The 25,908-nt window shown below is 44.3% G+C and overlaps 1 protein-coding gene across 1 annotated transcript in view; it reads left to right on the top strand.

Annotated features, from left to right (window-relative positions):
• The window catches only part of LOC114645680 (proline-rich protein 5-like), a 184,390-nt gene extending 173,437 nt beyond the window's left edge, over window positions 1-10,953 (top strand). Inside the window, exons 9-10 of the mRNA XM_028793503.2 lie at window positions 6,271-6,391; window positions 10,531-10,953. Of these exons, the coding sequence (XP_028649336.2) occupies window positions 6,271-6,391; window positions 10,531-10,868 (459 nt within the window). The 3' untranslated portion in view covers window positions 10,869-10,953. The remainder of the gene's footprint in view (window positions 1-6,270; window positions 6,392-10,530) is intronic.
• Window positions 10,954-25,908: the final 14,955 nt, after the last annotated feature.

The following is a 25,908-nucleotide window of genomic DNA, read 5'->3' as shown; positions in this document are numbered from 1 at the left end:
GCAGTGACTCTGATTAGTGTTGCCACCTACAGCGGACCGAAAACCTGGACATGGCCATACTGATCACAAACGGGCACCCACCTCAGCACGATTATCAGTTCACTGCACATCTAGGCTTGGGGGGCCTGGTCACGTCACATGACCTTGCTAGAGCCAATGACGGTGCACACCGGTGGGATGCCGATGGATGTTTCAAGAGGATGTTTGCTGATGACCTTGTGATCTGTAACGAGAGTAGGGAGCAGGTTGAGGAGACCCTGGAGAGGTGGAGATATGAGAGGAATGAAGGTCAGTAGGAAAAAGACAGAATTCATGTGTGTGAATGAGAGGAAGGTCAGTGGAATGGTGAGGATGGAGAGAGCAGAGTTGGTGAAGGTGGATGAGCTTAAATACTTGGGATCAACAGTACAGAGTAATGGGGAGTGTCGAAGAGAAGTGAAGAAGAGAGTGCAGGCAGGGTGGAATGGGTGGAGAAGAGAGTCAGGAGTGATTTGTGACAGACGGGTATCAGCAAGAGTGAAAGGGAAGGTCTACAGGACGGTAGTGAGACCAGCTATGTTATATGGGCTGGAGATGGTGGCACTGACCAGAAAGCAGGAGACACAGCTGGAGGTGGCAGAGTTAAAGATGCTAAGATTTGCACTGGGTGTGATGAGGATGGATAGGATTAGAAATGAGGACATTAGAAGGTCAGCTCAAGTTGGATGGTTGGGAGACAAAGTTAGAGAGGTGAGATTGTGTTGGTTTGGACATGTGCAGAGGAGAGATGCTGGGTATATTGGGAGAAGGGTGCTAAGGATAGAGCTACCAGGGAAGAGGAAAAGAGGAAGACCTAAGAGAAGGTTTATGGATGTGGTGAGAGAGGACATGAAGGTGATGGGTGTAACAGAACAAGATGCAGAAGACAGGAAGATATGGAAGAAGATGATCTGCTGTAGTGACCCCTAATGAAAGAAGAAGAAGACGACGACAAAATCTAAAGAGTCAGTTAAACAGGAACGGTACAAGCTGATCCAGCCTACTGACAAACCGGGACAGTAAGTGAATATTTTCACTGACAATTACAAAGAAGGACAATCCCGGGACAAGGTGGCAGCCCTAACTCCAACGCAGAGCACACAGAGCCAATGAAACAGTCAAGAGAGACCACATGTTCACGTGCGGGTGCGGCCCGTCCACTGATGCCACACAGTGAGCCCACCCAGCCACAGACAGCGAGCCAGCCACTTGTTTTTTGACTAATCTAAATGACCACTCGCTGCCTAGCCGCAGACCCCCATTATACCACAAGTCAACTCTGCTCCATGCAGGCGTGTGAAAAAGAAAGTCCACCCCATGGAAATTATTGACTTTGTGAACGTATTTGAACAGGCCGACATTTGGTCTTCATACACATAGAGGCTGGTGCCACCATTAAGGTGAATTAGGCGTTCGCCCAGGGTTCAGATCAAGGGGGGGGGGGTCATGGGGGGTACCCAGTCACATGGGTTAGCTACTGAACAGTCGGTTGGCACACTAATAAGCTTGGCCTAGGGCACAAAATAACCTGGCACTAGCACTGGGTGAAGGTGATCCACCTGAACAACTGCCATGGTGAATCCATTCTCATTATCTCACTGAACAAAAGTGCAAAGGAAAAAAAAGTAAGCCCACCTCTACATTTATCACCACCTCAAGGCCATCTCACTCGGCTCAGATGTTCCAGATGATGACGTGAACCTCCTTAGGGAGACGGCAGGTGGACCCGACCTCCTTATTGAAACCGCAGATAGATATTGAGGGTCTGGTGGTCTCTTCACTATGGACATGTGTGGCATCATCATACCAAGATCAAAGAGACCCTCTGAAAATAGGTGGTGGAGTCTGGCAAGGGATTTAAAAAGACCACCAAATTATTTGAACTCAAATCATTCCACTGTATGGAAAATCTACAAGTGTCGCAGATTTCAAACCAATGCTAATTTGTCCAGAACTGGCCGGCTGAGCAAATTCAAAGTCCAAGAGCGGACCGTATGATACTAAAAGAGCCACCAGACATTCATTGTGGGATCTGCAGGTAACTTGGGTGATATCAAAGTGCACACGTCTACCATCAGAAAGGAGGAAACACAAATGTGACCAGCGTGTGAGGTATGCCAGAGAAAAAAACAACGGTGGTGTCCACTATTGAACATCTGGCCCTTCAAGAACAAGGTGCTCTGGATAGGCGAGTCACAGGTAGACATGTTGGGACACAGTGACAGTTGACAGAGCTGCGAGTTTGTTCATCTGTGTGTGGCCTCATTCGTGTGACATTTGGTATTGGAATCTCTGTAGTAGTGCGCCATCTGCTGGAAAGCATTTCGTCATGCAAGTACTAATAGAGTTTAGCACACAGACAGCATTTCAAGACAAGAACCTTATAGCAGCTTTGAAGCCTTGTGTTGGTAATGCTCTGGTTTGGGGTCGTTTTGCTGCCTCTGGGCTGGGCCGGGGGGGGGGGGTGTGTGGGGGGGATTATAGCTTACTTGTAAAATCTGCATCATATTAAAAGTGGGCTTGAGTAGAATGGGAGGCCATTTGTGTGAAAGTTGAAGTTGAACTGGAAATGGACCTCTTAACACAATGATAACCAGAAGGGCACCGGCGAATCCACCAAAGAAAAAGCAATTGGACCGGCCTGGTCAGAGCCTCGATTTGAATCCCATTGAAATGTTGTGTGGGGAGAGGGGGGGGGGGGTTTTGAAATGGACAGGACATGCAGGACAGGAGACCCCCAGACATCTCTGAACTGAACTGAAGGAGGGTCCGTGTCAGAGACTGCAAAACGGCTACAAGAAGTCATTTCTGCTGGGGGGGGGGGGGGGGGCAATGCCAGCTTCTGATGACACAGGTGGACTTGCTTTGTCCCCCCAGTAGACTGTTATATCTGTTGAATAAAATGTTTGGAAGGGCATTTTTTTCCCCCTCTTGATTTTATTTAAATATAAAATCTTGCATGAAGATCTGCTGTATGTCTGCTCAAATACGTTGAAACAGTCAACAGTTTCCAGGGGGTGTACTTACTTTTTCACACGATGCTGAAGAAAAAAAAAAAAAAACCCTGATCCTGTTATTTTTACTATTATTATTATCATCATCATGTAATAGTTATTTAATAGTGTCCTTGGCTTGCTATTACTAGATGTGCCTATTAAGCTCATTCATTTATTCTCCGCCAGTTTCACCAGTTTAGGTTCCCAAAAGGCCCATCCACATGAAAGTTCCGGAAAGAAAGTTTATTTATTTAGATCTGTAAGAGGCTGCATACAGTGAATGACCAGGAATAGATGCTGATGGGTTTGTAATCATGGCTCCCGATTTTAAAAGGTCTCTGGCTGCACACGGAAACTCAGGCGAAGTTCAAAGATTCTTAACTCTTTCAGGGCTGATGTCGACTTTTGTCAAAAGGAGGAGCTGACAATGGTAAATCGACTGTAAACTGTGACAAAACCAACCATTATGTTTTAGTTGGACTCTTGTTGCTAGAAGGAAAGTTGGAGTCATTGGTTTGACCGAGATTTCCTGCACTCATGTGAGTAGCAAGGCGCAAACAGCAAAGCGAGAGATCAAAGCAAATGTGTATAGCAAAATACTCCGTGGACGATGTTTTTCCTATTATCTCTGAACTAGACTATGACTTGTCGGACTCCGATTTTGATACAAGTGATTGAAAACGACTGTGAGGTTCCAGCTTCAGCTAATCGTTGTACTGACAATGTTCGCCAGGGAGGACTGCCACTTAACAATGATAAGAGGTAGAAACCAGATTGCAATGCACTGTGACTTTGTCCCAGCCACACAAAGACTTTTTAAATAAGTATTCAGCCCTCAAAGAGTTAAGCTGTTTGTGTGCATTGCAGAGGTAGCCCACCATACATTCAAAATGTCAAGGGTTATTTTGGTACGTTAAGAAGTTTGTCAAAGTGCAACGAATCAACTTGATAGGCAAAAGACCCCCCTCAGAGTAAAACGGTGCTTTATCAAGCAATGACTCTACGAGGGGCCACACAACCCAGTAAAGAACCAGATAGATAGACCTGAAAGGCACTATATGATAGATAGATAGACAGACATTAGAACACTCTAGATAAGAACAGGCCATTCAGCCCAACAAAGCTCGCCAGTCCTGTCCACTTATTTCTTCCAAAAAAAACATCAAGTCGAGTTTTGAAAGTCTGTAAAGTCTTACTGTCTACCACACTACTTGGTACAAATATGCGTCAAGGGTTTCTATCTGTACTCACTCGCCTCCTTAAGAATTTGAGGATAAATCTTATCTGGTCCTGGTGATATTTTTGATTTCAGCTTATTTAATCTGAGCAGCACTTCTCCCTCTACAATTTCCAAATCCCTCATAGACAGATCAATAGACCTGAAAGGCACTATATAATAAATAGATGGATAGATAGACCTGAAAGGCACTATATAATAGATAGATAAATGTGAAAGGCACTATATAATGGATAGATAATAATAATAATAATTCATTACATTTATGTAGCGCTTTTCTCACTACTCAAAGTGCTGAATTGAAATTCAAATACCTTGGGTCGCTGGTCCAGGAGACGAAAGTGGCGTCCACAGTAGAGGTCCACAGTCGAATTGGTCAAGCAACCGCGGCATTTGCTTCCCTAAAGTGGTGCCTGTGGAAGCAAACCAACATCTCCAACAAGACCAAAATTCGACTCTTCAAAACTCTGATTCTGCCAATTCTCCTCTATGGATCCGAGACGTGGACACTGCTCAAGCAAGACCTCAACAAACTCGAGGTCTTCCAAATGTGATGCCTGCGACAAATCCTACGAATTTCACTCTGAGACCGAATACGAAATGAGGAAATCCGTCGCCGGGGTAATCGACAGCCAACAATCGAGGAGCAAATTCAACAACGATGACTACAGTGGTTTGGTCACGTCTGCAGAATGGAAGGCAACCGGTTACCACACAAACTCCTCTGGTGCGATCGACCCACCCAGTGGAGAATCCAAAGAACGGCACCAAAGAAAACATGGCTCAAGCAGGTCGAAGACGATATCAGAAACAGTCGACTCAGCCTCGACGAGGCTAGAACAGCCGCCATGGATCACCTTGCATGGAAACGCCTGCAAAATGAAATCCGACAACCATTGGCACCCACAGCAGTGTACGGGCTTAGGACCAGGTCCAGACCAAACGCCAGCTAGGGACCAAAGAAGAAGAAGAAAGACTGAAAGTGCTATCCACACAGGGAGGAACCGGGAAGCGAACCCACAATCTTCCACAGTCTCTAGACCTGAAAGGCACTGTATAATAGATAGATGGATAGATGTGAAAGGCACTATATAATAGATAGTGTAACAGAAGGACAAGAGAAAGGTAAAGGTTTGTTTAGCCACCCCATGTATTGCAAGGCACAAAAGAAATAGCAACCGAGTAGTCAAAAAAAGACCGAGTCCCAAAGTAGACTGACTGAGGAAAAAAAGGTGTGGACTTTTATAGTTGCTGTGCAGAAAGAGGCGGGACCATGAGGGCGGTGGCGGAAGTGAGGTCAGCAAGAGGGCGTGGTCTGGACTGGAGGACGGAAGTTGCCACTGGTTTCCATGGGTTTTCCTTTCTGTGGATCAGTGCACTTTATTAACCCTCGAGCTGCCATCTCACCCTTGCCTCCCATGCACATGTGTGTGACAACAGATAGACGTGAAAGGCACTTTATAATATACAGATAGATATGAAGGGCAGACAGAAAGACAGCAGTGTATAATATAGATAAATTGTAAAGGTACTATAATAAAGATACCGTAGGTTCAGAGATCAATAATGAGATTTGAAAGGCACTATATAACAGACACATAGACAGATAGGAATGACACAGTAATACATACCATAGATTGGGAGATCAACAATAAAACTTGAAAGGCACTATATAAAAAATGGACTATATCAAAAGGCACTATATGATAGAAGAAATGAACTAACTAACTTTATTTGTCCCCGGGGGAAACTTGGCTTTTTACAGAAGCTCCTAAAATAAATAAATACACAGTGTGAATAGACAGATAAAGCTATACGCATACACTCCGTTCTTCAGAACAAAGGGCCATCCCAAAGCAGTTTAGAAAGTCGTAGTCATCTGAAGATCAGCAACAAGTGCAGGGATCAGTTCAGCTCTTTTGTTCCAATCAGTTTTACAATAAAATGTAACTGAAGGCACAATGAAGACCCCCCTCTGCTGTAAGACGTGCGCTTTATTCCTCTATTTATACTTTTCAGGGAATCCATGAGCCTTGTGGACCCAGCAAACAATACTGCCAGCTGGAAAGATTAGTGGAGATGGTGGTCTCACCTTATTTGGGAAACTACCTGGAGGAAAGTCAAACAGCCGGCTGTGTCGGTAAGTCTGTCCAGCAGAGACTCTTAGCCGTCCCTCACTATTCAGAATGGATTTGTAACTATTTATTAACTTCAAATTTGTGTACACATTAATAAACAGATTATTATAAATTTGACAGAGTAAATGAAGAACTCTGCACATCAGAACAAATTTGACAAGAACAGATCATAAAGTCTGTCACTCCTTATACCCCAGGTATTACAAAATATCAGATGTTGAAGGTCCCCATGTGGCACACAAAAAAGTAGCCTGCAAATTATAAAGTAAACTTAAAGACAAGAACAATAAAGGCGAGAACAGGCCACTCAGCCCAACAAACCTCGCCAGTCCTCTCCACATATTTCTTCTAGAATTACATCAAGTCGAGTTTTGAAAGTCCCTAAAGTCCTCCTGTCTACCACACTACTTGGTCACTTATTCCAAGTGTTTATTGTTCTTTGTGTAAAGAAAAACTTCCTAATGTTTGTGCAAAATTTACCCTTAACAAGTTTCCAACTGTGTCCCCGTGTTCCTGATGAGCTCATTTTAAAGTCACCGTCTCGATCCACTGCACTAATTCCCTTCATAATTTTAAACACTTCAGTCAGATCTCCTCTTAATCTTCTTTTCCTTAAACTGTAAAGGCTCAGCTCTTTTAGGCTTTCCTCCTAACTCATCCCCTGTAGCCCTGAATCAGCCGAGTCGCTCTTCTCTGGACCTTCTCTAGTGCTGTTATGTCCTTTTTGTAGCCTGGAGACTCAAACTGCACCCAGTACTCCAGATGAGGCCTCACCGGTGTGTTATAAAGGTTGAGCAGAACCTCCTGTGACTTGTACTCCACACATCAAGGCGCTATATAACCTGACAGTCTGTTAGCCTTCTTAATGGCTTCTGAGCACTGTCTGGAAGTCGATAGCTTAGAGTCCGCTACGACTCCTAAATCCTTCTCAGAAGGTGAACTCTCGATTTTCTGACCACCCATTGTGTATTCAAACCTCACATTTTTCCTTCCTATGTGTAATTCTTTACATTTACTGACATTAAATTTCATCTGCCCAAGCCTGTCTGCTATCCAAGTCCTTCTGTGATGACATAATGGATTCCAAATTATCTGCTAATCCACCTCTCTTGGTATCCTCTGCAAACTTCACCAGCTTGTTACTTATATTCGGTTTGAATCCCGTAAATGCCAATAGGGACTCTGCTCTGTTGGGCCCTTAACCTGCAATTGCTGAGCGCTTTGAGTAGTGAGAAGAGCGCTATATAAATGCAAAGAATTATTATTATCTAAATCCTTTCTATACATTAAAAATAGCAGCGGCCCCAGCACTGCCCCCTCCTGGTCACCACTCTTAACATCGGCCAGTTCTGAGGAGGTTCCTCGCACCGTCACCCTCTACTTCCTGTGTCTGAGCCAATTCTGCACCACCTACTCACCACACCCTGAACTGCCACTTCTTTTAGTTTGATGCCCAACCTCTCATGTGGCACCTTATCGAATGCTTTGTGAAAGTCCAGATAAATAGTCTCATCTGCTCCACTTTGATCGTATCCTTTTGTTGCCTCCTCATAGAATCCAGCATGTTAGTAAAACATGACCTCCCTCTTCTGAATCCATGCTGACTGTCCTGTCCTTGCCAGGTGTTGCTCGATCTTATCCTTAATAATTCCTTCCATTAATTTTCCTGTGATGCATGTTAAGCTTACTGGCCTGTAGTTGCTTGGATCTGCCCTGTCACCCTTTTTATATAATGGGATGATATTTGCTGTTTTCCAGTCCTTTAGAATCTCTCCAGTGTGCAGTGACTTCCTAAAAACATGCGCCAAGGCTTTATATCTGTATTCGCTAGTCTCCTTAAGAACTCGAGGGTACATATTATCTGGCCCTGGTGACTTGTTTGATTTCAGCTTATTTAATCTCAGCAGCACTTCTCTCTCTACAATTTCCAAATCCCTCAGTACCTCCTTAGTAGTCCCTGTTACTGCTCTGAGGTTATCCACTTCCTCACTTGTGAAGACCTCAGAAAAATGTAAGTTTAGGGCATCCACTATTTCACTGTCTGTATCTTTTAATTCCCCTTTACTATTTCTGATGCACTTCACCTCCTCCATGGCTGTTCCTTTACCACTAAAATACTAAAAGAATCTCTTAGGGTCGTCTTTCACCTTATCTTCTTTATTCCTCTTTTACAATCTTTTAGTTTCCCTAAAACCCTTCTTAACACTGCCTTTACAAAATTCCATATAAAATGGCATATAACAGAGACATATGAATTACATTTGTCATTCCAACAAGTAATGCATTTTATTACTATTACCACAAATGTCTGATGTGCCATCTGCTGGAATGACAATTGCAATGCACTTTATTACTACACTCATTACAAAATATATTTAAGTAAATGGTGCACTGTGTGTGTCTGGCTGGTTGCTATCCCAGCAGATGGCACATCACAACCATTAACACTGCTTTTATGAATCCCATAACTAATGGCATGTAATAAAAGAAATATGTGCATTGCATTTGTCATTCCAACAGACGGCGCATCACAAACATTTGTAGTAATGCATTTTATTACTAGAAATGCTTGTGATGTGCCATCTGCTGGAATGACAAAAGCAATGCACATATTTCTTTTATTACATGCCATTAGTTATGGGATTCATAAAAGCAGTGTTGGGCGGCATGGTGGCGCAGTGGTAGCGCTGCTGCCTCGCAGTAAGAAGACCTGGGTTCACTTCCTGTGTTCTCCCCATGTCTGCGTGGGTTTCCTCCCACAGTCCAAAGACATGCAGGTTAGGTGGATTGGCGATTCTAAATTGGCCATAGTGTGTGTTTGTGTGTGTCCTGCGGTGGTTTGGCACCCTGCCCGGGATTGGTTCCTGCCTTGTGCCCTGTGTTGGCTGGGATTGGCTCCAGCAGACCCCCGTGACCCTGTGTTCGGATTCAGCGGGTTGGAAAATGGATGGATAAAAGCAGTGTTAATGGTTGTGATGTGCCATCTGTTGGAATGAAAAATGCAATGCACATTATTACAACACGCATTACAAAATATATTCCAATAGATGGTGCATTGCAAACATTCACGCTGAGGTCGATGTTGATTGCTTAGATCTCAACCCAGCTTGGACAGGTAGCAGAACTTGTAAAAGGATAAATATCTGCGTGTCTGTGTATTTGTCCATTTGCTATGCCTGTGTCACTCTCACAGATGACGCTTCACAAACATTTGTAGTAATAAAAATGCATTGCGTTGGTCATTCCAACAAGTGGCGCATTACAAACATTAACACTGCTTTTACAAATCCCATTCCATCTGGTATATAACAGAGAAACGTATGCATGGCATTTGATATTTCAACAGATGGCACATCAAACTTCTGTAGTAACACATTTTATTTCTACAAATGTTTGTGACGTGCCATCTGTTGGAATGACAAATGCAATGCATTTTATTACTAAATGCACTACAAAATACATTTCAATGACTGGTGCATCGGAAATGTTACCATATAGGTCACCGTTTATTACTTAGATTTTTAACGCGTCTTAGATGGATATCCCAGCTAGTAAAGTGTTTGTGTATCTGTGTGTCTGTCTGGCTGCTATGTCTCTGTTAATCCTATGGACGGCACATCGGAAAAAATTTAATTTATCATTCCAACAGATGGTGCATCATAAATATTTGTAGCAATGCAAAGACCCAAGAAAAGAAAGTCTCTTGAAGCTCTAAGGTTTTAGGAGGTATCCGCAATCTCGGATGAAGACGGGCGTCTGCCACAACCTTTTATCCCGTTGCACCAATGACATCGCAGACCATGCAATTCCAAGTTGTTTCCTTGAAAACATACAGACAAATGACAGAGGCTGTAAGGGAATTAAATAATACATTGATAAAACAGTATAATGTTATTTTAATAATCCCAAAATGAGAAACATGATAATCCAGCTCTCCATAATCAAAAATCCAACACAAGGTGAGAAAAAGCGAAGAGAAAAGGCAAAGTAAAGACCAGGAAAGATTCAATAAGACCATAAAGACGACGATTTGTATCATTAGTTCATTTATTGAGTTGGTTTGGCTCACAGAGTGTAATTATAAGCTTATTTGGTTGCTGAATATGACATGCATGTTGATTTTATTTATATTTTATTTCAGGGAGTAGGCTTTGTAAATCCCGACCAAACATGATGGGCATCTCACAGTACGGCCCTGAAATCGTCATCACGTCCCACGCCCAAGATTCATCTCTGGCGCCCCTCGTGGAGCAAGAGGGCGAAGTCTACCTGGAAAAAGTCGGTGGGGTGCGACGGCACACCATAGCCAACGCCCACCCGGATCTGCAGTTCATCGCTGTGGCCACCATGATGCACGCCGGCCTGGTGGAGGACTCCGGATTGGCACGCCCGCACTTTGTCAGCGATCAATGCCTGGCGGACACACCCGAGGACCTGCTGATGGTTTCTCCCGACTTGAACTGCCAAGCCCTAACTTAGGGTGTCATTCCCAGCGTTTTGTGGATTATAAATTACATGCCACCCCACCCAGACGCCTCAGACTTAAGCTGACAAAGGGGAGGCCGGCTCTGGCGGGCACGTCAGTCGACACCTCGGCTGGGCACGGATTCGGCTCTCGCCGGCTGGGGTGCCCCCACCTTTCGGGGTCTTCTTTTTTTTTCTGCGCCTTGTCGGTAGTCGTCTGTCTCAGCAGAATGTCATCCGCTACAGATGAAGAAAGAAGACGTCTTTGAACTGATGGGGACAACAAAAGGAGCGGCGGCGACCTCAAAAGTCCGATCAGCGTCGGGCGCTGCTTTTCAAGTTCCTTTTTTTTCCCTCCAATTTTGCAACAAGTGTCGCCTGTAAAAAAATGAAAGAAATGAATTTTTTTCTGGAGAGTTGTCCAGATATTACGGTACTTTAAAATGTCACAAATTGAAAATGCTAATCAAGTACGATAAAAAAGGAGAGTGTTCGATTTCTTCAAATGGACGGGAGTGGAAGATTGTGACTTGCCATTGCGTCTCGTTTTACGAGGAGATTTAAAAAAAAAAAAAGTATGCCAATTGGTGATCGTGTTTGATTATTTTATTTAATTAGCAACGAGACAACTAAAAAAAAAATCAAATAAAAGAATGTGACGTCACACGCTTTTTGTGTCCACGCTGACCCCTTTTATAATGCAGAGGCATGAAGCTGGAGCGCTCCTCGGGACCCTTTTTACACACAATTATAATATGCGCTACCGATCCCAAGAGCAGCAGCAAAGATAAATAAATGAATAAATAAATAAATGATCCGGAGCGCGAGTCACCAACACTGCTACCCTACTAACAACGCAAGTACAGAGATGACCAACAGAAGCAGACTGAAATAAAATGATTATTGTAGACAAATAAATGTGAAATTTACACAGCGACCTCACCACACACGGAGAGATTATAATACGAGACACTCCACTGATAACAACATGAATACACAAATAATTATCTGAAAGGAAGAACTGAGTGAAAAAGTCATTTGAATGTCCACGCGTGGAAATACTGACAATTTGTTTAAATATTTACTATTGCAAAGGGTTACGTCGAGTCATACCTCAATACTGAGAAACCTCCTCACACAGGCAGCTCCCATGTTCTCCATAAAGGGGTCTTGCGTTCCTTGAACGACCCCCGGGTTCATCTGACGACGACTCCTGCAGTTTTCTCTATAATATCCGCTACTCTTTGTTCCCTGCCTTGTGCCCTGTGTTGGCTGGGATTGGCTCCAGCAGACCCCCGTGACCCTGTGTTTGGATTCAACGGGTTAGAAAATGGATGGATGGATATCCGCTACTTTTCTCCGGCTCTGCGTCTCCATTCTCCTTCACTTTTTAAGTTTGGTTAGCCCTCCTTAGATTTTTATTGGCTCTCCGAGTCAGGTGATCCTTTCCAGGTAATTCATAGGTTACTTATACCTATTCAGATTGATGAAATAAATCAAAATAAATAATTACTACGAGCAGTGCAGGATTTACGTATAAGCTACACAAGCTATAGCTTAGGGCCCCCGCCTTCTTGGGGGCCCCCAAAACAAATTGTCCGAGTGAGCAATTGTCATAAATACTTAAATATACTACAGCATTATTTGTCCCAAAACGAGTTACAAGTCAGGCAGCCAGGAAACGAAGCAGAGCGAAAAGCTGGAGACGGACATACTGGAGTGTGTAACACGGGCGTGCTGAGAAATGAAGCGTCGGAACTTTCTTGGATTCAGGACACAATATTATGAGTACCATAAACAGTGTTAATTATCATGTACAGCAGTCGTGAAGCACCTGCTTTAAACTCCTTTATGTCTGGGATTGGCTCCAGCAGACCCCCGTGACTCTGTGTTCGGATTCAGCGGGTTGGAAAATGGATGGATGTTAACCCCGATTGTGAGTCGGGCGCAGATTGCCGTCAGGCTCGAGAATGACCCGCTTCATAGCGAATAACTCTCTGAACTGTATTCTGCTGCCATCTAGTGGACGAACCAAAAAACACGAATATGTCAGTGCTTTTTGTTCTGAGGTTAGAGATCTGCACTGGCAATCGGAAGGTTGTCAGTTGGAATTTCGTTAGTGCCAGAAGTGACTCTACTCCGTTGGGGCCTTGAGAAAGGCTCGTAATTTAAAAATGATTTCGTCCTGGGTATAAAGTTAATCTGCAAGCAGGTCCTCCAACTTGCAGGGAAAACTCGAGGGTTAGTGGCAGGAATGGCGCTCCAGCCAAGGTAAAATGATAATATAAAATAAAAAAAAACTCCCACCGTTCCAGTTAGTGCTAAGATGTCACCAGCTGCCCTCGAGTCCGAATCCAGGAGATTTGTCGTGTGGTGGGTTCAGCAATGTGCTATCAGCGCATGCTCCCAACCGCTTTCTGTCACTTTATGATTAACTCTTAAGTTGTTATCAATATTCATTAGTGGGGCGGAGCCTCCAATTACAACAAACTGAAACTGAATTATTGCTCGAATGGGGCGATAATGATGATGCCATAACATTTTCATCAGACGTTAACACGAAAAGTAAAACTGATGCATGACGCGACACTGAGCCTCCGTGATGAGCCCGGTGAACTCAAGTACAGGAACCTGTAGCGGCTGACGTCATTGCGACTCTTGTCAGGACCCGGTTCACGCGCACTGCATTGTGGGAGGATGCGCGGAGTTTTCAACCGTTCAAGTTCAGTAGCTTTTGCGTACATCGAGAAAACATTATCTGGCGTGTTTTCTTCCCCTCGCAGGGCGCTGCAAACCTTCAGCCTGTTGGATGATAAAAAGGCAAAATTATCTGCGATCAAGTAAAAAGAGAAGCAAGACATTAGCCCCTAATCCTGGAGGGCCGCAGTGGCCCCGTTTGCTTAATTAGAAACCAATCCTTGCCAATAATTTGATTACATGGCTTGTTAGTGCTTTAACTCTTTCTCATATCCTCGATTTTCTTCCCCTTTCTTAGGATTTCATCCAAATGATTTGAAGGCTAAAATGGAGGAGTAATTCTCAGTCCTGCATTTTTTTTCTCTTCACTTTCCTTCCAAGTATTTTATTAAAATAGTAGTGCATGATAAACACACACAGAGGTGTAAATAGTAACAAGCTAAATGGGGAAATGCTGGCTTCTTTTGTCATTTGCATCTTATTGCTAATAAGGAGCCATTAAAACTTGAGAATACAGCTGTTTAAGACTAAAATAAGCAATAAGGGTTCAAAATCTTAACTAGTGAGACCACTAAAATAAAGTGGAAGTGTCACTTGAGCAATCACTGCTTCTTATTAAGCAATTGGGTTGGAGCAAAAACCTGCAGCCACTGCAGCCCCCCAGGACCGTGATTGAGGACCCCTGCCCTAATCCCTCCAACAGAGTGTAATTGCAGAGAGTCACGTAATGTCACAACGTCAGTCATGAAACATCCATCACATTCCACTGTGGTTAAGACTGGGGTTTGTGGGAGGGCTGCCTGACTCGAAGGGCATTTCGTGACTGGCGTTGATCTCGTTGAAGTCGCTAAGCCTCACGTGGTGGTCGCCTACAATGACACAAGGGGCGCGTCGATCGTGTAGGTCAGGCACTGACAATCTCATGTGCACAGAAGCCCACTTGTGCTGTCCCGATTGTGACATCGGCTGTGCACTGGTGACGGTTTCCAAACATGTCGCACAAAGCCGGACGTGTATTAAATCTGCATCAGTGCAGCACTGGACACCCGACCACACCATTTCCTATTGTATTTATGCTGACGTTTTGAAATTTACAAGTCTCTGTTACATGTAGGAACATTTTTACTTGTCCAAAAAAAAAAATAAATCTCTGTTTTTGGCGGGCGGCACGGTGGCGCAGTGGGTAGCGCTGCTGCCTCGCAGTACGGAGACCTGTGGTTCACTTCCTGCGTGGAGCTTGCATGGTCTCCCCGTGTCTGCGTGGGTTTACTCCCAAAGACATGCAGGTTAGGTGCATTGGCAATCCTAAATTGGCCCTAGTGTGTGTGTGTGGGTGTGTGTGTGCGCCCTGTGGTGGGCTGGCACCCTGCCCAGGGTTTGTTTCCTGCCTTGCGCCCTGTGCGGCTGGGATTGGCTCCAGCAGACCCCCGTGACCCTGTAGTTAGGATATAGCGGGTTGGATAATGGATGGATGGATGGATGTCTTTGGCTCGTTCTAACCATCCATGGCTTAGCTTCCACACATGACGCCCAGTCCATTATGTTGAGCCCCCCTTTAGCTCTTTTTTAAATACTAGGAAGCCCCCTGCTTGCTTCACTCGCCCACCCCCTTCCCCCACCCCCCCCCCTCCGGCCAGCCATTTTGCGTCTCTGCCGCTCATGTTGTGAAGAGGGGGGCTGAACGCACCCCAAGGAGACGCAGTCGCTCCTCCGAAACCCCCTCTTAAACACTGAAACAATAGGAAACAAATACAGGCTTTTAGTTTTTATCTCCTCTTTGCTCGATCAGTTTCTGGCCTGCTGCTGCTACCGTGCCGCGTCCTATGTCCATATATTTGATCTCTTTTCGCTTTTACCTTTTTTGTCAATATTGCTTTGAATTTTGATTCCACGTTTGGAGTTAACATCGTGACAACGCAACGTATAACTGCCGTGAGTGAATCTCGTTTCTTTCTCTCTACATGAACTGTGTCTGACAACAGCATTTGCACAAATGAGAAATGATTGAACCGTGTGCGTGGTTGAAATTTTCTTTCACAGGATTTCACTTTCACCAAACAACAAATCTTTTAATTCTCACATGATACGCCTCTTCATTGGGAAGAAACGCTACTTATCCCTAATGGCAACACGAATTAGACAACCTACAAGTCTCCGATTTATAAATCCGAACAATATATTCGATCTCTGTTCACTGTTCTGTTATTTTTTAGTAATAATTTCTGTTTGTTTACACTAATGCAATCTTTACTATCAGTTTTTTGAGACTTTAGAATTTTCGTACTTCCATTACCTCTAACCTGCTCTGCATGTGTGTCACACCAATGTTTTTGAATTCTTTACAACGTGTCAGGAGTGATTTGTGACAGACGGGTATCAGCGAGAGTGAAAGGGAAGGTCTACAGGTCAGTAGTGAGACCAGCTATGTTATATGGGCTGGAGACGGTGGCACTGACCAGAAAGCAGGAGACAGAGCTGGAGGTGGCAGAGTTAAAGATGCTAAGATTTGCACTGGGTGTGATGAGGATGGACAGAATTAGAAATGAGGGCATTAGAAGGTCAGCTCAAGTGGGACAGTTGGGAGACAAAGTCAGAGAGGTGGGATTTCGTTGGTCTGGACATGTGCAGAGGAGAGATGCTGAGTATATTGGGAGAAGGGTGCTAAGGATAGAGCTGCCAGGGAAGAGGAAAAGAGGAAGGCCTAAGAGAAGGTTTATGGATGTGGTGAGAGAGGACATGCAGGTGGTGGGTGTAACGGAACAAGATGTAGAGGACAGAAAGATATGGACGAGGTGTGGTGACCCCTAACGGGAGCAGCCGAAAGAAGAAGAAGAAGAAATTCTACTTTGTCATCTTCTCTTTGTGCCACTCCTGGAGTGGAAAATAAAAGACAAAGACTCATCTCGTGGGCGTTTTTAAGTGTCTGTCTGAGAAAGTCACGTCTCGTCTCCTTCCAAGATGTTTTTTTTTTTTTATAACAAAGAGACAATTATGAGCTTTTAAAACATTGTCTGTAAAGCTGTGCTGTGCCTCCATGATCCTGAATTGCATTAAGCAGATTGGAGTGCTGTGAAGAGGTTTTTGACCCCTTTCTGGTATCTTTGCGGGTACAAGGAGTGGCTTCAGGTCATTGGATAAAGGGAACCAGAATAACATGTGACACCTTTCTAAATTGTATGCTGCTTAATATATCTAAGTAATAAAGTGTGGGGAACAGCCCGGACACAGACACCACACGCACGTTTATTATACATTATATTTACAGTTCGTGAGCACAATCCCAGTGCCGCAGCACCAATCATCCCTTGAGTCCTTGGCCGCAACACAATGCCTCGAACTGTCTCTGGTCCACCTCCACTCCTCTCCTCTTAGCTCCATCTTTCTCCTCCCAACTCTTGCCCATGACTTGAGGGAGGCGGCCCCTCTTATACGTCCTGGATGGACTCCAGGTGCATCCCGAGGAGCTTCTGTAGCCACACCCCTGTGTGGCGGAAGCTCTGGCGGTGTATCCAGAAGTCCTCCGGGTGTCCCCAATCCTCTTCCCCCCCAGCACTTCCGGGTGTGGCGGAAGTGCTGAGGTCCAGGGCTCCCAAGGCATTGGGGTGCCCCCTGGCGGTGACCACGGGCCCCCACAGGGATGAGCTTCCAAGCTCTGTACCCGTGGCCCCCACAGCAGCCAGGGAGGACACCCCCTCGTGTTCTGGAGGAGGCACAAGCCCTCCTCCGGTCCTCCTGGGCATCCCGTCCGGGTATGAACCCCAGCCGGGTGCCACAAAAGTTATCCCAAGCCTTTGCTACCCGTGTGAAAAGGTAATTGCCTCCCCTTAGATACTCACATAGCCGGCTGACCCAAGTTCATTGATAATTCAAGTCCACTGACTGAACGCAGCCAGCCCGGCTCACTACAAGCCGACCCTCACCAGGACAGAGAAGTTGTTACCAGAACATCCCTAGAAGAACACCAGGCCTCCATCAGGGGACATTCCAGGAGAAGTGGTTGAAACTTCCCAATCATTAATGGGTTACAGAGCCATTTCATCATGAGAGACTGGCATTAAACTGTGGGATAAGTGTGTGGTTATATAAGGGTTCTTACTGCTAATGGTGCTGCCTCCAAGTGTAGAAATTTTGGGGGCAAGTCCTTTTTTTCACATGGGTGATAGGGTATTGGATAACTTTGTTAGCCGAATAAAGAAAGTAGTGTTTCCCATAATATTTAATTTTACCTAAAGGTCTGAGGCCACTCATTGAATACAATAAGCAAAAGCACAGGATTTAATAAGGGGGCAAATACTTTCTCACAGCACTGAAGCCATACAAGTTTGAGACTTTGTGGTTTGTGGCTTTTTCCTTTTTTTTTGTCGTTGTGTTGCCTCATGGACATGTAAGTAAACTCAGTGGGATATCTTTATAGTTCACGAGCCAAGCTGGACTGGTAACAAGTCGAGAGTATTTGTCATTTCATCCATATACAGTAGTACAGCATACAGTGAAATGAAACAACGTTCCTCCAGGACCATGGTGCTACATAAAATACAGGACAACGAAGAATCCACGACACATAACATAAAGACACCTAATATATAACAAGGTGCATGTGAGTCAAATGTGCAGCCATGTGCAACACTGCAGAACAGAACACATATATCAGATATCAGTCTGGTCCAGGAGTGTTCAGGCGTCTGACTGCTTGTTGAAACTGTTCCACATTCTGGAGGTGAGGGCCTGAATGCTTCGGTACCTTTTTCCCAATGGCAGGAGTGTAAACAGTGAATGTGAGTTGTGCGTTAGATCATTCACAATGCTGGTGGCTTTGTGGATGCAGCGTGTGGTGTAAATGTCCATGATGGAGGGAAGAGAGACACCGATGATCTTCTCAGCTGTCTTCACTATCTACCTGTTGTAGGGCTTTGCGATCCCTGACCATGCAATTTCCAAACCAGACAGTGATGCAGTTGCTCAGGATGCTCTCTCTATGGTTCCTCTGTAGAATGTTGTTAGAGTAGCTGGTGGAAGATGGGCTTTCCACAGCCTACGTAGGAGGTAGAGCCGCTGCTGGGCTTTCTTGGATAAAGAGCTGGTGTTGTGGGACCAGGTGAGGGTCTCTGCCAGGTGGACACCCAGGAATTTGGTGCTATTGACGACCACAACAGTTGAGCCGTCAATGTTCAGTGGCAGATGGTCACTCTTAGTCTTCCTAAAGTCAACGATCATCTCCTTTGTTTTGTGTACGTTCAGAGACAGGTTATTGGCTTTACACCAGTCCGTTAACTGCTGCACCTCCTCTCTGTATGCGGACTCATTGTTGCTGATGAGACCCACCACAGTGGTGTCATCGGAAGATTTTATGACGTGATTAGAGCTGTGCATTGCTGCACAGTCAGGAGTCAATAATGTGAACAGTAATGGACTGAGCGCACAGCCTTGAGGGGCTCCAGTGCTCAGTGTGGTGCTTCTGGAGATGTTGTTTCCAATCCTGACTGACTAACAACAGAGAGGCGGCCACAGCTGTAAACGCGCAAAAGTCAAGCACATTTCAATAAATAATCTCCAATAAAATGGGGTCTCACAAAATTCAATAAATAGATTTAAACGCTGTGAAGGCCGGAAGGCCAGCTCATCGAATAGCCAGCCAGGAGAAGGACAGAAGAGAATATGCTGGCATCCCAGAAGGACTTGATCAAGGGTCCCTAACCGGTAGGAGGCCAGTACAATGGAGGGATAAGGGGAGGTAACCTACCTGGGTTATTTACTCACCCGAAACACCCAGCATCCCTGTGTTACTGTAGCCAAACAGATACCCACGGTGCAGGTTGGGAACTGAAGTCTGGTGGATCAGCCCAGTAGGGTTCCATGGGTGCTGCAAGGATCAATGGACCCTACTTCATGGGACTTCCACCTGACTCTGAAGTGTTTCAGATAGACATTGTGTTTGCACCAGAAATACTCCCAGGTCCTGATTAAAGGGAGCAGCTCTGCTTCATCCCGAAGAGTCAGAGTCAGGAGAGGAGCTGGACAACACTCACCAGAGAAGTGGGGAGGACAGAAGAGAAGAAGAGTTATACCGTCGTACTGTGACGTGTTAATAGAGAGATACCTGTTAAAAGTAAGTACGTCTACAGCTTTTAAACCCAGGACTGTGTGGTTGTGTTTCGGGTTTTGAGGGGGTGGTGCTGGGATACCCCCTACTGGTCACAACAGTTAAAATATTCCAGAAATCAAAAACAGTCAGCTCCAAAGGCCATTCTCCAGTCAGCATTCCCATGGCTACTCCCAGCAAAGCCCTCAGTAACCTGCTTAGTGTAAGCTTCTCAGTTTCCGCATCATCCACAGCCCGACGAAACCCCCCAGGAACACTCGACTTCCACTTCGGCTCTCAACTCCATTATCTCCATCGCCACAGGACATTTTTATGTGGAGATCCCTCCAAACGTTATCTCCAGGCTCCTCTGTTATCTGATCCATCGTTTGGTAGACTCCACTAACACTGGCTTAAACGACCCTCGACCTCGGGGGGGTAGACTCCTCCGCACTCTCTGCACTGCTTGGTAGACTGGCCATCCCGGACCCCAGACATCTTTCTCTCGCTCCACCTGACCGGCTTGTTTTCTCTCTTCGTATGCACATTTCCTTCCTCTGGATGTTCTCCTGCACTTCTCACTCCTTTCCCCTTTCATGTGGTGCTCAACTCCATCGTCTACTGCAGTTGGCGTGAGGCAATGACCGCCACAGTAACTGGCAATTCGCATGGGTGTGCTAGCATCAGTGCCAGTTAAGACACTGGGAGAGGATTTCAACTTTTTAAAACAATCCATAAATTCCAAAATCACAAACTACTCTGTGATACGTCTCGATGAACACTACCCATCCTAGCCACAGTAATGCTGTTACAGTTATATGGAAAAGTTTGGGACCTCCTCTCAGCCTGCATAATAATTGACTCTCCTTTCAACAATAAAGATAACAGTGGTATGTCTTTCATTTCCTAGGAACATCCGAGTACTGCGGTGTTTTCCGAACAAAGATTTTTAGTGACGTAGTATTTAGTTGTATGAAATTAAATCAAATGTGAAAAACTGGCTGTGCACAAATGTGGGTCTCCTTGTCATTTTGCTGATTTGAATGCCTGTCACTGCTCAATGCTGATTACTTACAACACCAAATTGGTTGGATGAGCTCGTTAAGCCTTGAACTTCATACACAGGTGTGTCCAATCAGGAGATATAAAGGTTTTTAAGGTGGTCAATTGCAAGTTGTGCTTCCCTTTGACTCTCCTCTGAAGAGTGACAGCATGGGATCCTCAAAGCAACTCTCCAAAGATCTGAAAACAAAGATTGTTGAGTCTCATGGTTTAGGGGAAGGCTACAAAAAGCCATCTCATAGGTTTAAACTGTCAGTTTCAACTGTAAGGAATGGAATCAGGAAATGGAAGGCCACAGGCACAGTTGCTGTTAAACCCAGCAGGTCTGGCAGGCCAAGAAAAATACAGGAGCAGCATATGCGCAGGATTGTGAGAATGGTGACAGACAACCCACAGATCACCTCCAAAGACCTGCAAGAACATCTTGCTGCAGATGGTGTATCTGTACATCGTTGTACAATTCAGTGCAATTTGCACAAAGAACATCTGTATGGCAGGGTGATGAGAAAGAAGCCCTTTCTGCACTCACGCCACAAACAGAGTCGCTTGTTGTATGCAAATGCTCATTTAGACAAGCCAGATTCATTTGGGAACAAAGTGCATTGGACTGATGAGACAAAAATTGAGTTATTTGGTCAGAACAAAAAGCGCTTTGCATAGCGGAAGAGTTTTGATAACATAACACAAACATACATTGGCATCAGAAACTCTGTGGGTCCTTATGCTCCTGGGGCCCCCAGCCAGTGTCCATTGTGCCCATATGTTAAGACAGTCCTGTGTACAGAAGGTCTCACGGTTGAACAAAAAACAAGCCATTAAGTCGAAGAAATAACACTGGTCTACAAAAAAATATTTTTTGTTTGCTTCTGGGAACTTCAGAGCAGCTCTCTAGTAAGTTTTTACACTGATTTCATATATGAAATAGGAATTAAGCTGGCATGTCAGGTTTTTGAGATACACATCATTGACATTTTGACACTTTTGAATATCAATATATCAACACGATAGCTGGAGTTTGGACTCTGTCCCACCAAAATTGTTTTGCTGTGTGTATTCTGAAAACAAACCAGAAGACGATACCAGAGTCACGTTAAAGTATATTTATGTCAATTTACCTCAATATAAAAGTGAGGTCAGCGTGCCCAAAAATGTTGGAGGCCCTCGCTTTTGCGCATGCACTGCACATCCATCTCTCTTTGCCAGAACCAACAGTAGTCACCCATCATGCTCGGAGTGAATTTTCCCTGATATCACCTTTATATCTTGATGAAATCTTTCCCCGTCCTCATCGCTGACATCACTTAGATTTGGTGGAAAAAAGTCGAGATGAGAATGTAAAAAATGACATCTGCAGTGACATTCTGGCTCCCGTAAGCTAATATACTTTCAGCAGGTTCTCCACAAGCTCAGTGTAATTCTCTGCTGTGTAACAGTCAAGAAAATTCTGGACAACCTGCACAAATGAGGGCGCTGATTCAGTTGGCTTCAGTTTCCTTTTGAACTCATCGTCAAGCATCAGCTCACAGATTTCAGGACCAACAAAAACACCTTTGGCTTCACTTTTCTCGAGACCAAACTTATTGCTTAAATGCTGAAACACATCGCATTTACTGTCCAGTCACCCTAGTTGTCCAAGACCTGGAACATCATAACTAAAAAAATGGGATGTGCTGGACGAAAATGGTTTTCAGATTTGGAGTCAGCATGTGAAATTTGTGAACGTACAGGTGAAAGAATCCCAGTAGCAAAATGCTTGTTGACCAGTGTTACCTGCAGAGCTTAGAGAGAGGATTGTGTGAAGGCAGAGTTATGGGAAGGCTAAAAAAAAAAAGCAACACAAATTGCACCAGCACAGTGGTCTCCATAATTGTTAAATGGAAGATTTGGAACAACTAGGTCTCTTCCTAGAGCTGGCCACCCCTGAACAATGGTGGGAGAAGGGACACGTTATCTTGAAACCTGATCATCACTCCAGCTGAGGTCCAGAGAATCTGGGTGGAGATTGGAGAAATTTCCAGAAGGACAACCATCACTGCAACACTCCACTAATCTGGGATTCATGGAGCGGCCAGGCAGAAGTCTCCCCTCAGTATAAGACAAATGGAAATCTGCTTGGAGTTTGCAAAAAGACACCTAAAGGACTCTCAGACTATGAGAAACAAGATTCTGTGGTCTGATGAAACATCATATGTGGAGGAAACGAGGAACAGCTCACCACTAATAACAACTGTAACTGGCTACAACAGCCGGTGTTTTAGAAGTAATCAGTGACTGTTTTCTAACACTGCATGTTAAAGCACCGACCTCGGGTGAAGCCTGTCTGGATTTAGTATTTTGTAATAATCAGGAGAGAACTGAGGGTGTAGAGGCGATTGGATCACTAGGGTCAAATGACCATAATGTCATACAATTCTCAGTATTTTGTAAGAGTGCGGATGCCATCCATTCATTTTCCAACCCGTTATATCCTAACACAGGGGTCTGCTGGAGCTAACCCCAGCCAACACAGGGCGCAAGGCAGGAACCATACCTGGGCAGGACGCCATCCCACGAGTGCAGATGCAAAGACTAAAATTGTTAAGTTGAACTTTGGTAGGGCAAATTTTGACCAGATGTGGCAATGTCTAAGGAGGATGGACTGGGATAAACTTTTTAAGTGTGGAGACCGTTGAGGAGCAGTGGAACAGGTTTAAAAATGCTTTACATGTAATATAGGACAGATACATACCGAAATTTGGAATTAATAGGAAATTAAAAAAAAAACTGCAGTGGGTTAATAAAGAGTTAGAAAAGAAGCTGCAAAGGAAGAAACAGACAAATAAGGCATACAAGACAAATAACTGCAAAGTTAATCGTAAGGCATATGAGAACATGTGGGCAACCATTAAGAAGAATATTAGGGAGGCTAAAAGACAGTTGGAGAGGAATATAGCAGAGAATGCGAAAGACGACCCTAAGAGATTCTTTCAGTATTTTAGTAGTAAAAGAACAGCCAAGGAGGAGGTGAAGTGCATCAGAAACAGTAAAGGGGGATTAAAAGATACAGACAGTGAAATAGCAGACGCTCTAAACTTGCATTTTTCCGAGGTCTTCACAAGTGAGCAAGTGGATAACCTCAGAGCAGTAACAGGGACTACTAAGAAGGTACTGAGGGATTTGGAAATAGTAGAGGGAGAAGTGATGCTGAGATTAAATAAACTGAAATCAAATAAATCACCAGTACCAGATAAAGATTTACCAAAGAGTTCTTAAAGGGGCTCGCAAGTACAGAAATAAACCCTTGACGCAAGTTTTTAGGAAGTCACTGGGGAGATTCCAAAAGATTGGAAAATGGCAAATACTATCCTGTTATATAAAAAGGGTGACAGTGCAGATCCAAGTAGCTGTAGGCCAGTGAGCCTAATGTGCATCACAGGAAAATTAATGGAAGGAATTATTAATGATAAGATTGAGTAGCACATGGCAAGTTCAGTTTTACTGCTCAGTCAGCATGGGGTCAGAAGAGGGAGGTCGTGTTTTACTAACATGCTAGAATTCTATGAGGAAGCAACAAAAGGATACGAACAAAGTGGAGCAGATGATGTTATCTATCTGGACTTTCAGAAAGTATTTGATAAGGCGCCACATTGGAGGCTGGACATGTGCAGAATTGGCTCAGACACAGGAAGAAGAAGGTGATGGTGTAAGGAACCTTACCAGGATTGGCTGAGGTTAAGAGTGGTGACCAGCAGGGGTCACTACTGAGGCTGCTGCTATTTTAATATATTTAAATGATTTGATCCTGCGGTGGGTTGGCACCCTGCCCGGGATTGTTTCCTGCCTTGTGCCCTGTGTTGGCTGGGATTGGCTCCAGCAGACCCCCGTGACCCTGTGTTCGGATTCAGCGGGTTGGAAAATGGATGGATGGATAAATGATTTGAATAGGAACATATGTAACACGCTGGGTAGGTGTTTCAGATACCAAGACAGGTAGATTGGCAGATAATTACAATGCTGTTAGATCATTACAACGACTTGGACAGCAGACAGGTTTGGGCAGACTTGTGGCAGATGAAATTTAATGTCAGTAAATGTAAAGTATTACACATAGGAAGTGAAAATATGAGGTTTGAATACACAATGGGTGGTGGGAAAATCGAGAGTCCACCTTATGAGAAGAATTTAGGAGTCGTAGTGGAGAAACAAGTTGACAAAATTTACACCGGGTGTTACAGACTTAAATCAAATGTATGTTTTTATTATATTGTAAAAATAATAATAATAATAGCTCACTACTCAAAACGTGGAGCGTCCAGTCTTGAACCTCCGCACCATTCAAAAATACGTGTAAACTTCCTGTCGACTGACATTTCAGCTTGGGTTCTTAACTCATTGACTGCCACTTGTAAATCGAATGCTTTGTTTTCTTTGGTTATATTCTTGAGTAAAAGCACACGTTTATTTGAAATTTGGACTAAAGTCTTCACACATTATACACTTCTCATCATTATTAGTATAACATGGAAAAAGCTTCTGCCATTATGAACAATGCCGCACATCTTCTCCAAGACACACCAACACTGAGGACTTCCAGCCAACAAATCATTCAGCAGAAATGTGTGAAGAAATGCTATGGGAGCTCTTTATACCAACAGCAATACATTTGCATATTTATTATTAATATTGTACAGGGAGTTTGCATGTTCTCCCCGTGTCTGCATGGGTTTCCTCCCACAGTCCAAAGACATGCAGGTTAGGTGGAGTGGCGATTCTAAATTAGCACTAGTGTGTGCTTGGTGTGTGGGTGTGTTTGTGTGTGTGTTCTGCGGTGGGTTGGCACCCTGCCCGGGATTGGTTCCTGCCTTGTGCCCTGTGTTGGCTGGGATTGGCTCCAGCAGACCCCCATGACCCTGTGTTTGGATTCAGCAGGTTGGAAAATGGATGGATGGATGGATATTGTACACTGCATCAATGGGTCTGGGTCTGCCAAGTCTGAAGTTTTTTTTGTCTTTAATGTTGTTGCTCTTTAGTTATTCTGGTGTGTGTGTTCAAACCTTAGTTTGTGTGTATATACATACATACATACATTTTTTTAATTTACTTTCTTATGCATTTATTTATTTAAAGAGCTTCTACAAAATCCAAATTTCCCCAGAGGACAAAGTTCTATCTATCTATGTATTGGTAGAGAACAGATTGTAATATTTAAATAGCAGCCTCACAGAGCCAATATGCATC

The sequence above is a fragment of the Erpetoichthys calabaricus genome, chromosome 2, assembly GCF_900747795.2.
Source record: "Erpetoichthys calabaricus chromosome 2, fErpCal1.3, whole genome shotgun sequence".
Taxonomy (NCBI): domain Eukaryota; kingdom Metazoa; phylum Chordata; class Cladistia; order Polypteriformes; family Polypteridae; genus Erpetoichthys; species Erpetoichthys calabaricus.
This window is presented reverse-complemented; position numbering and strand designations above follow the sequence as displayed.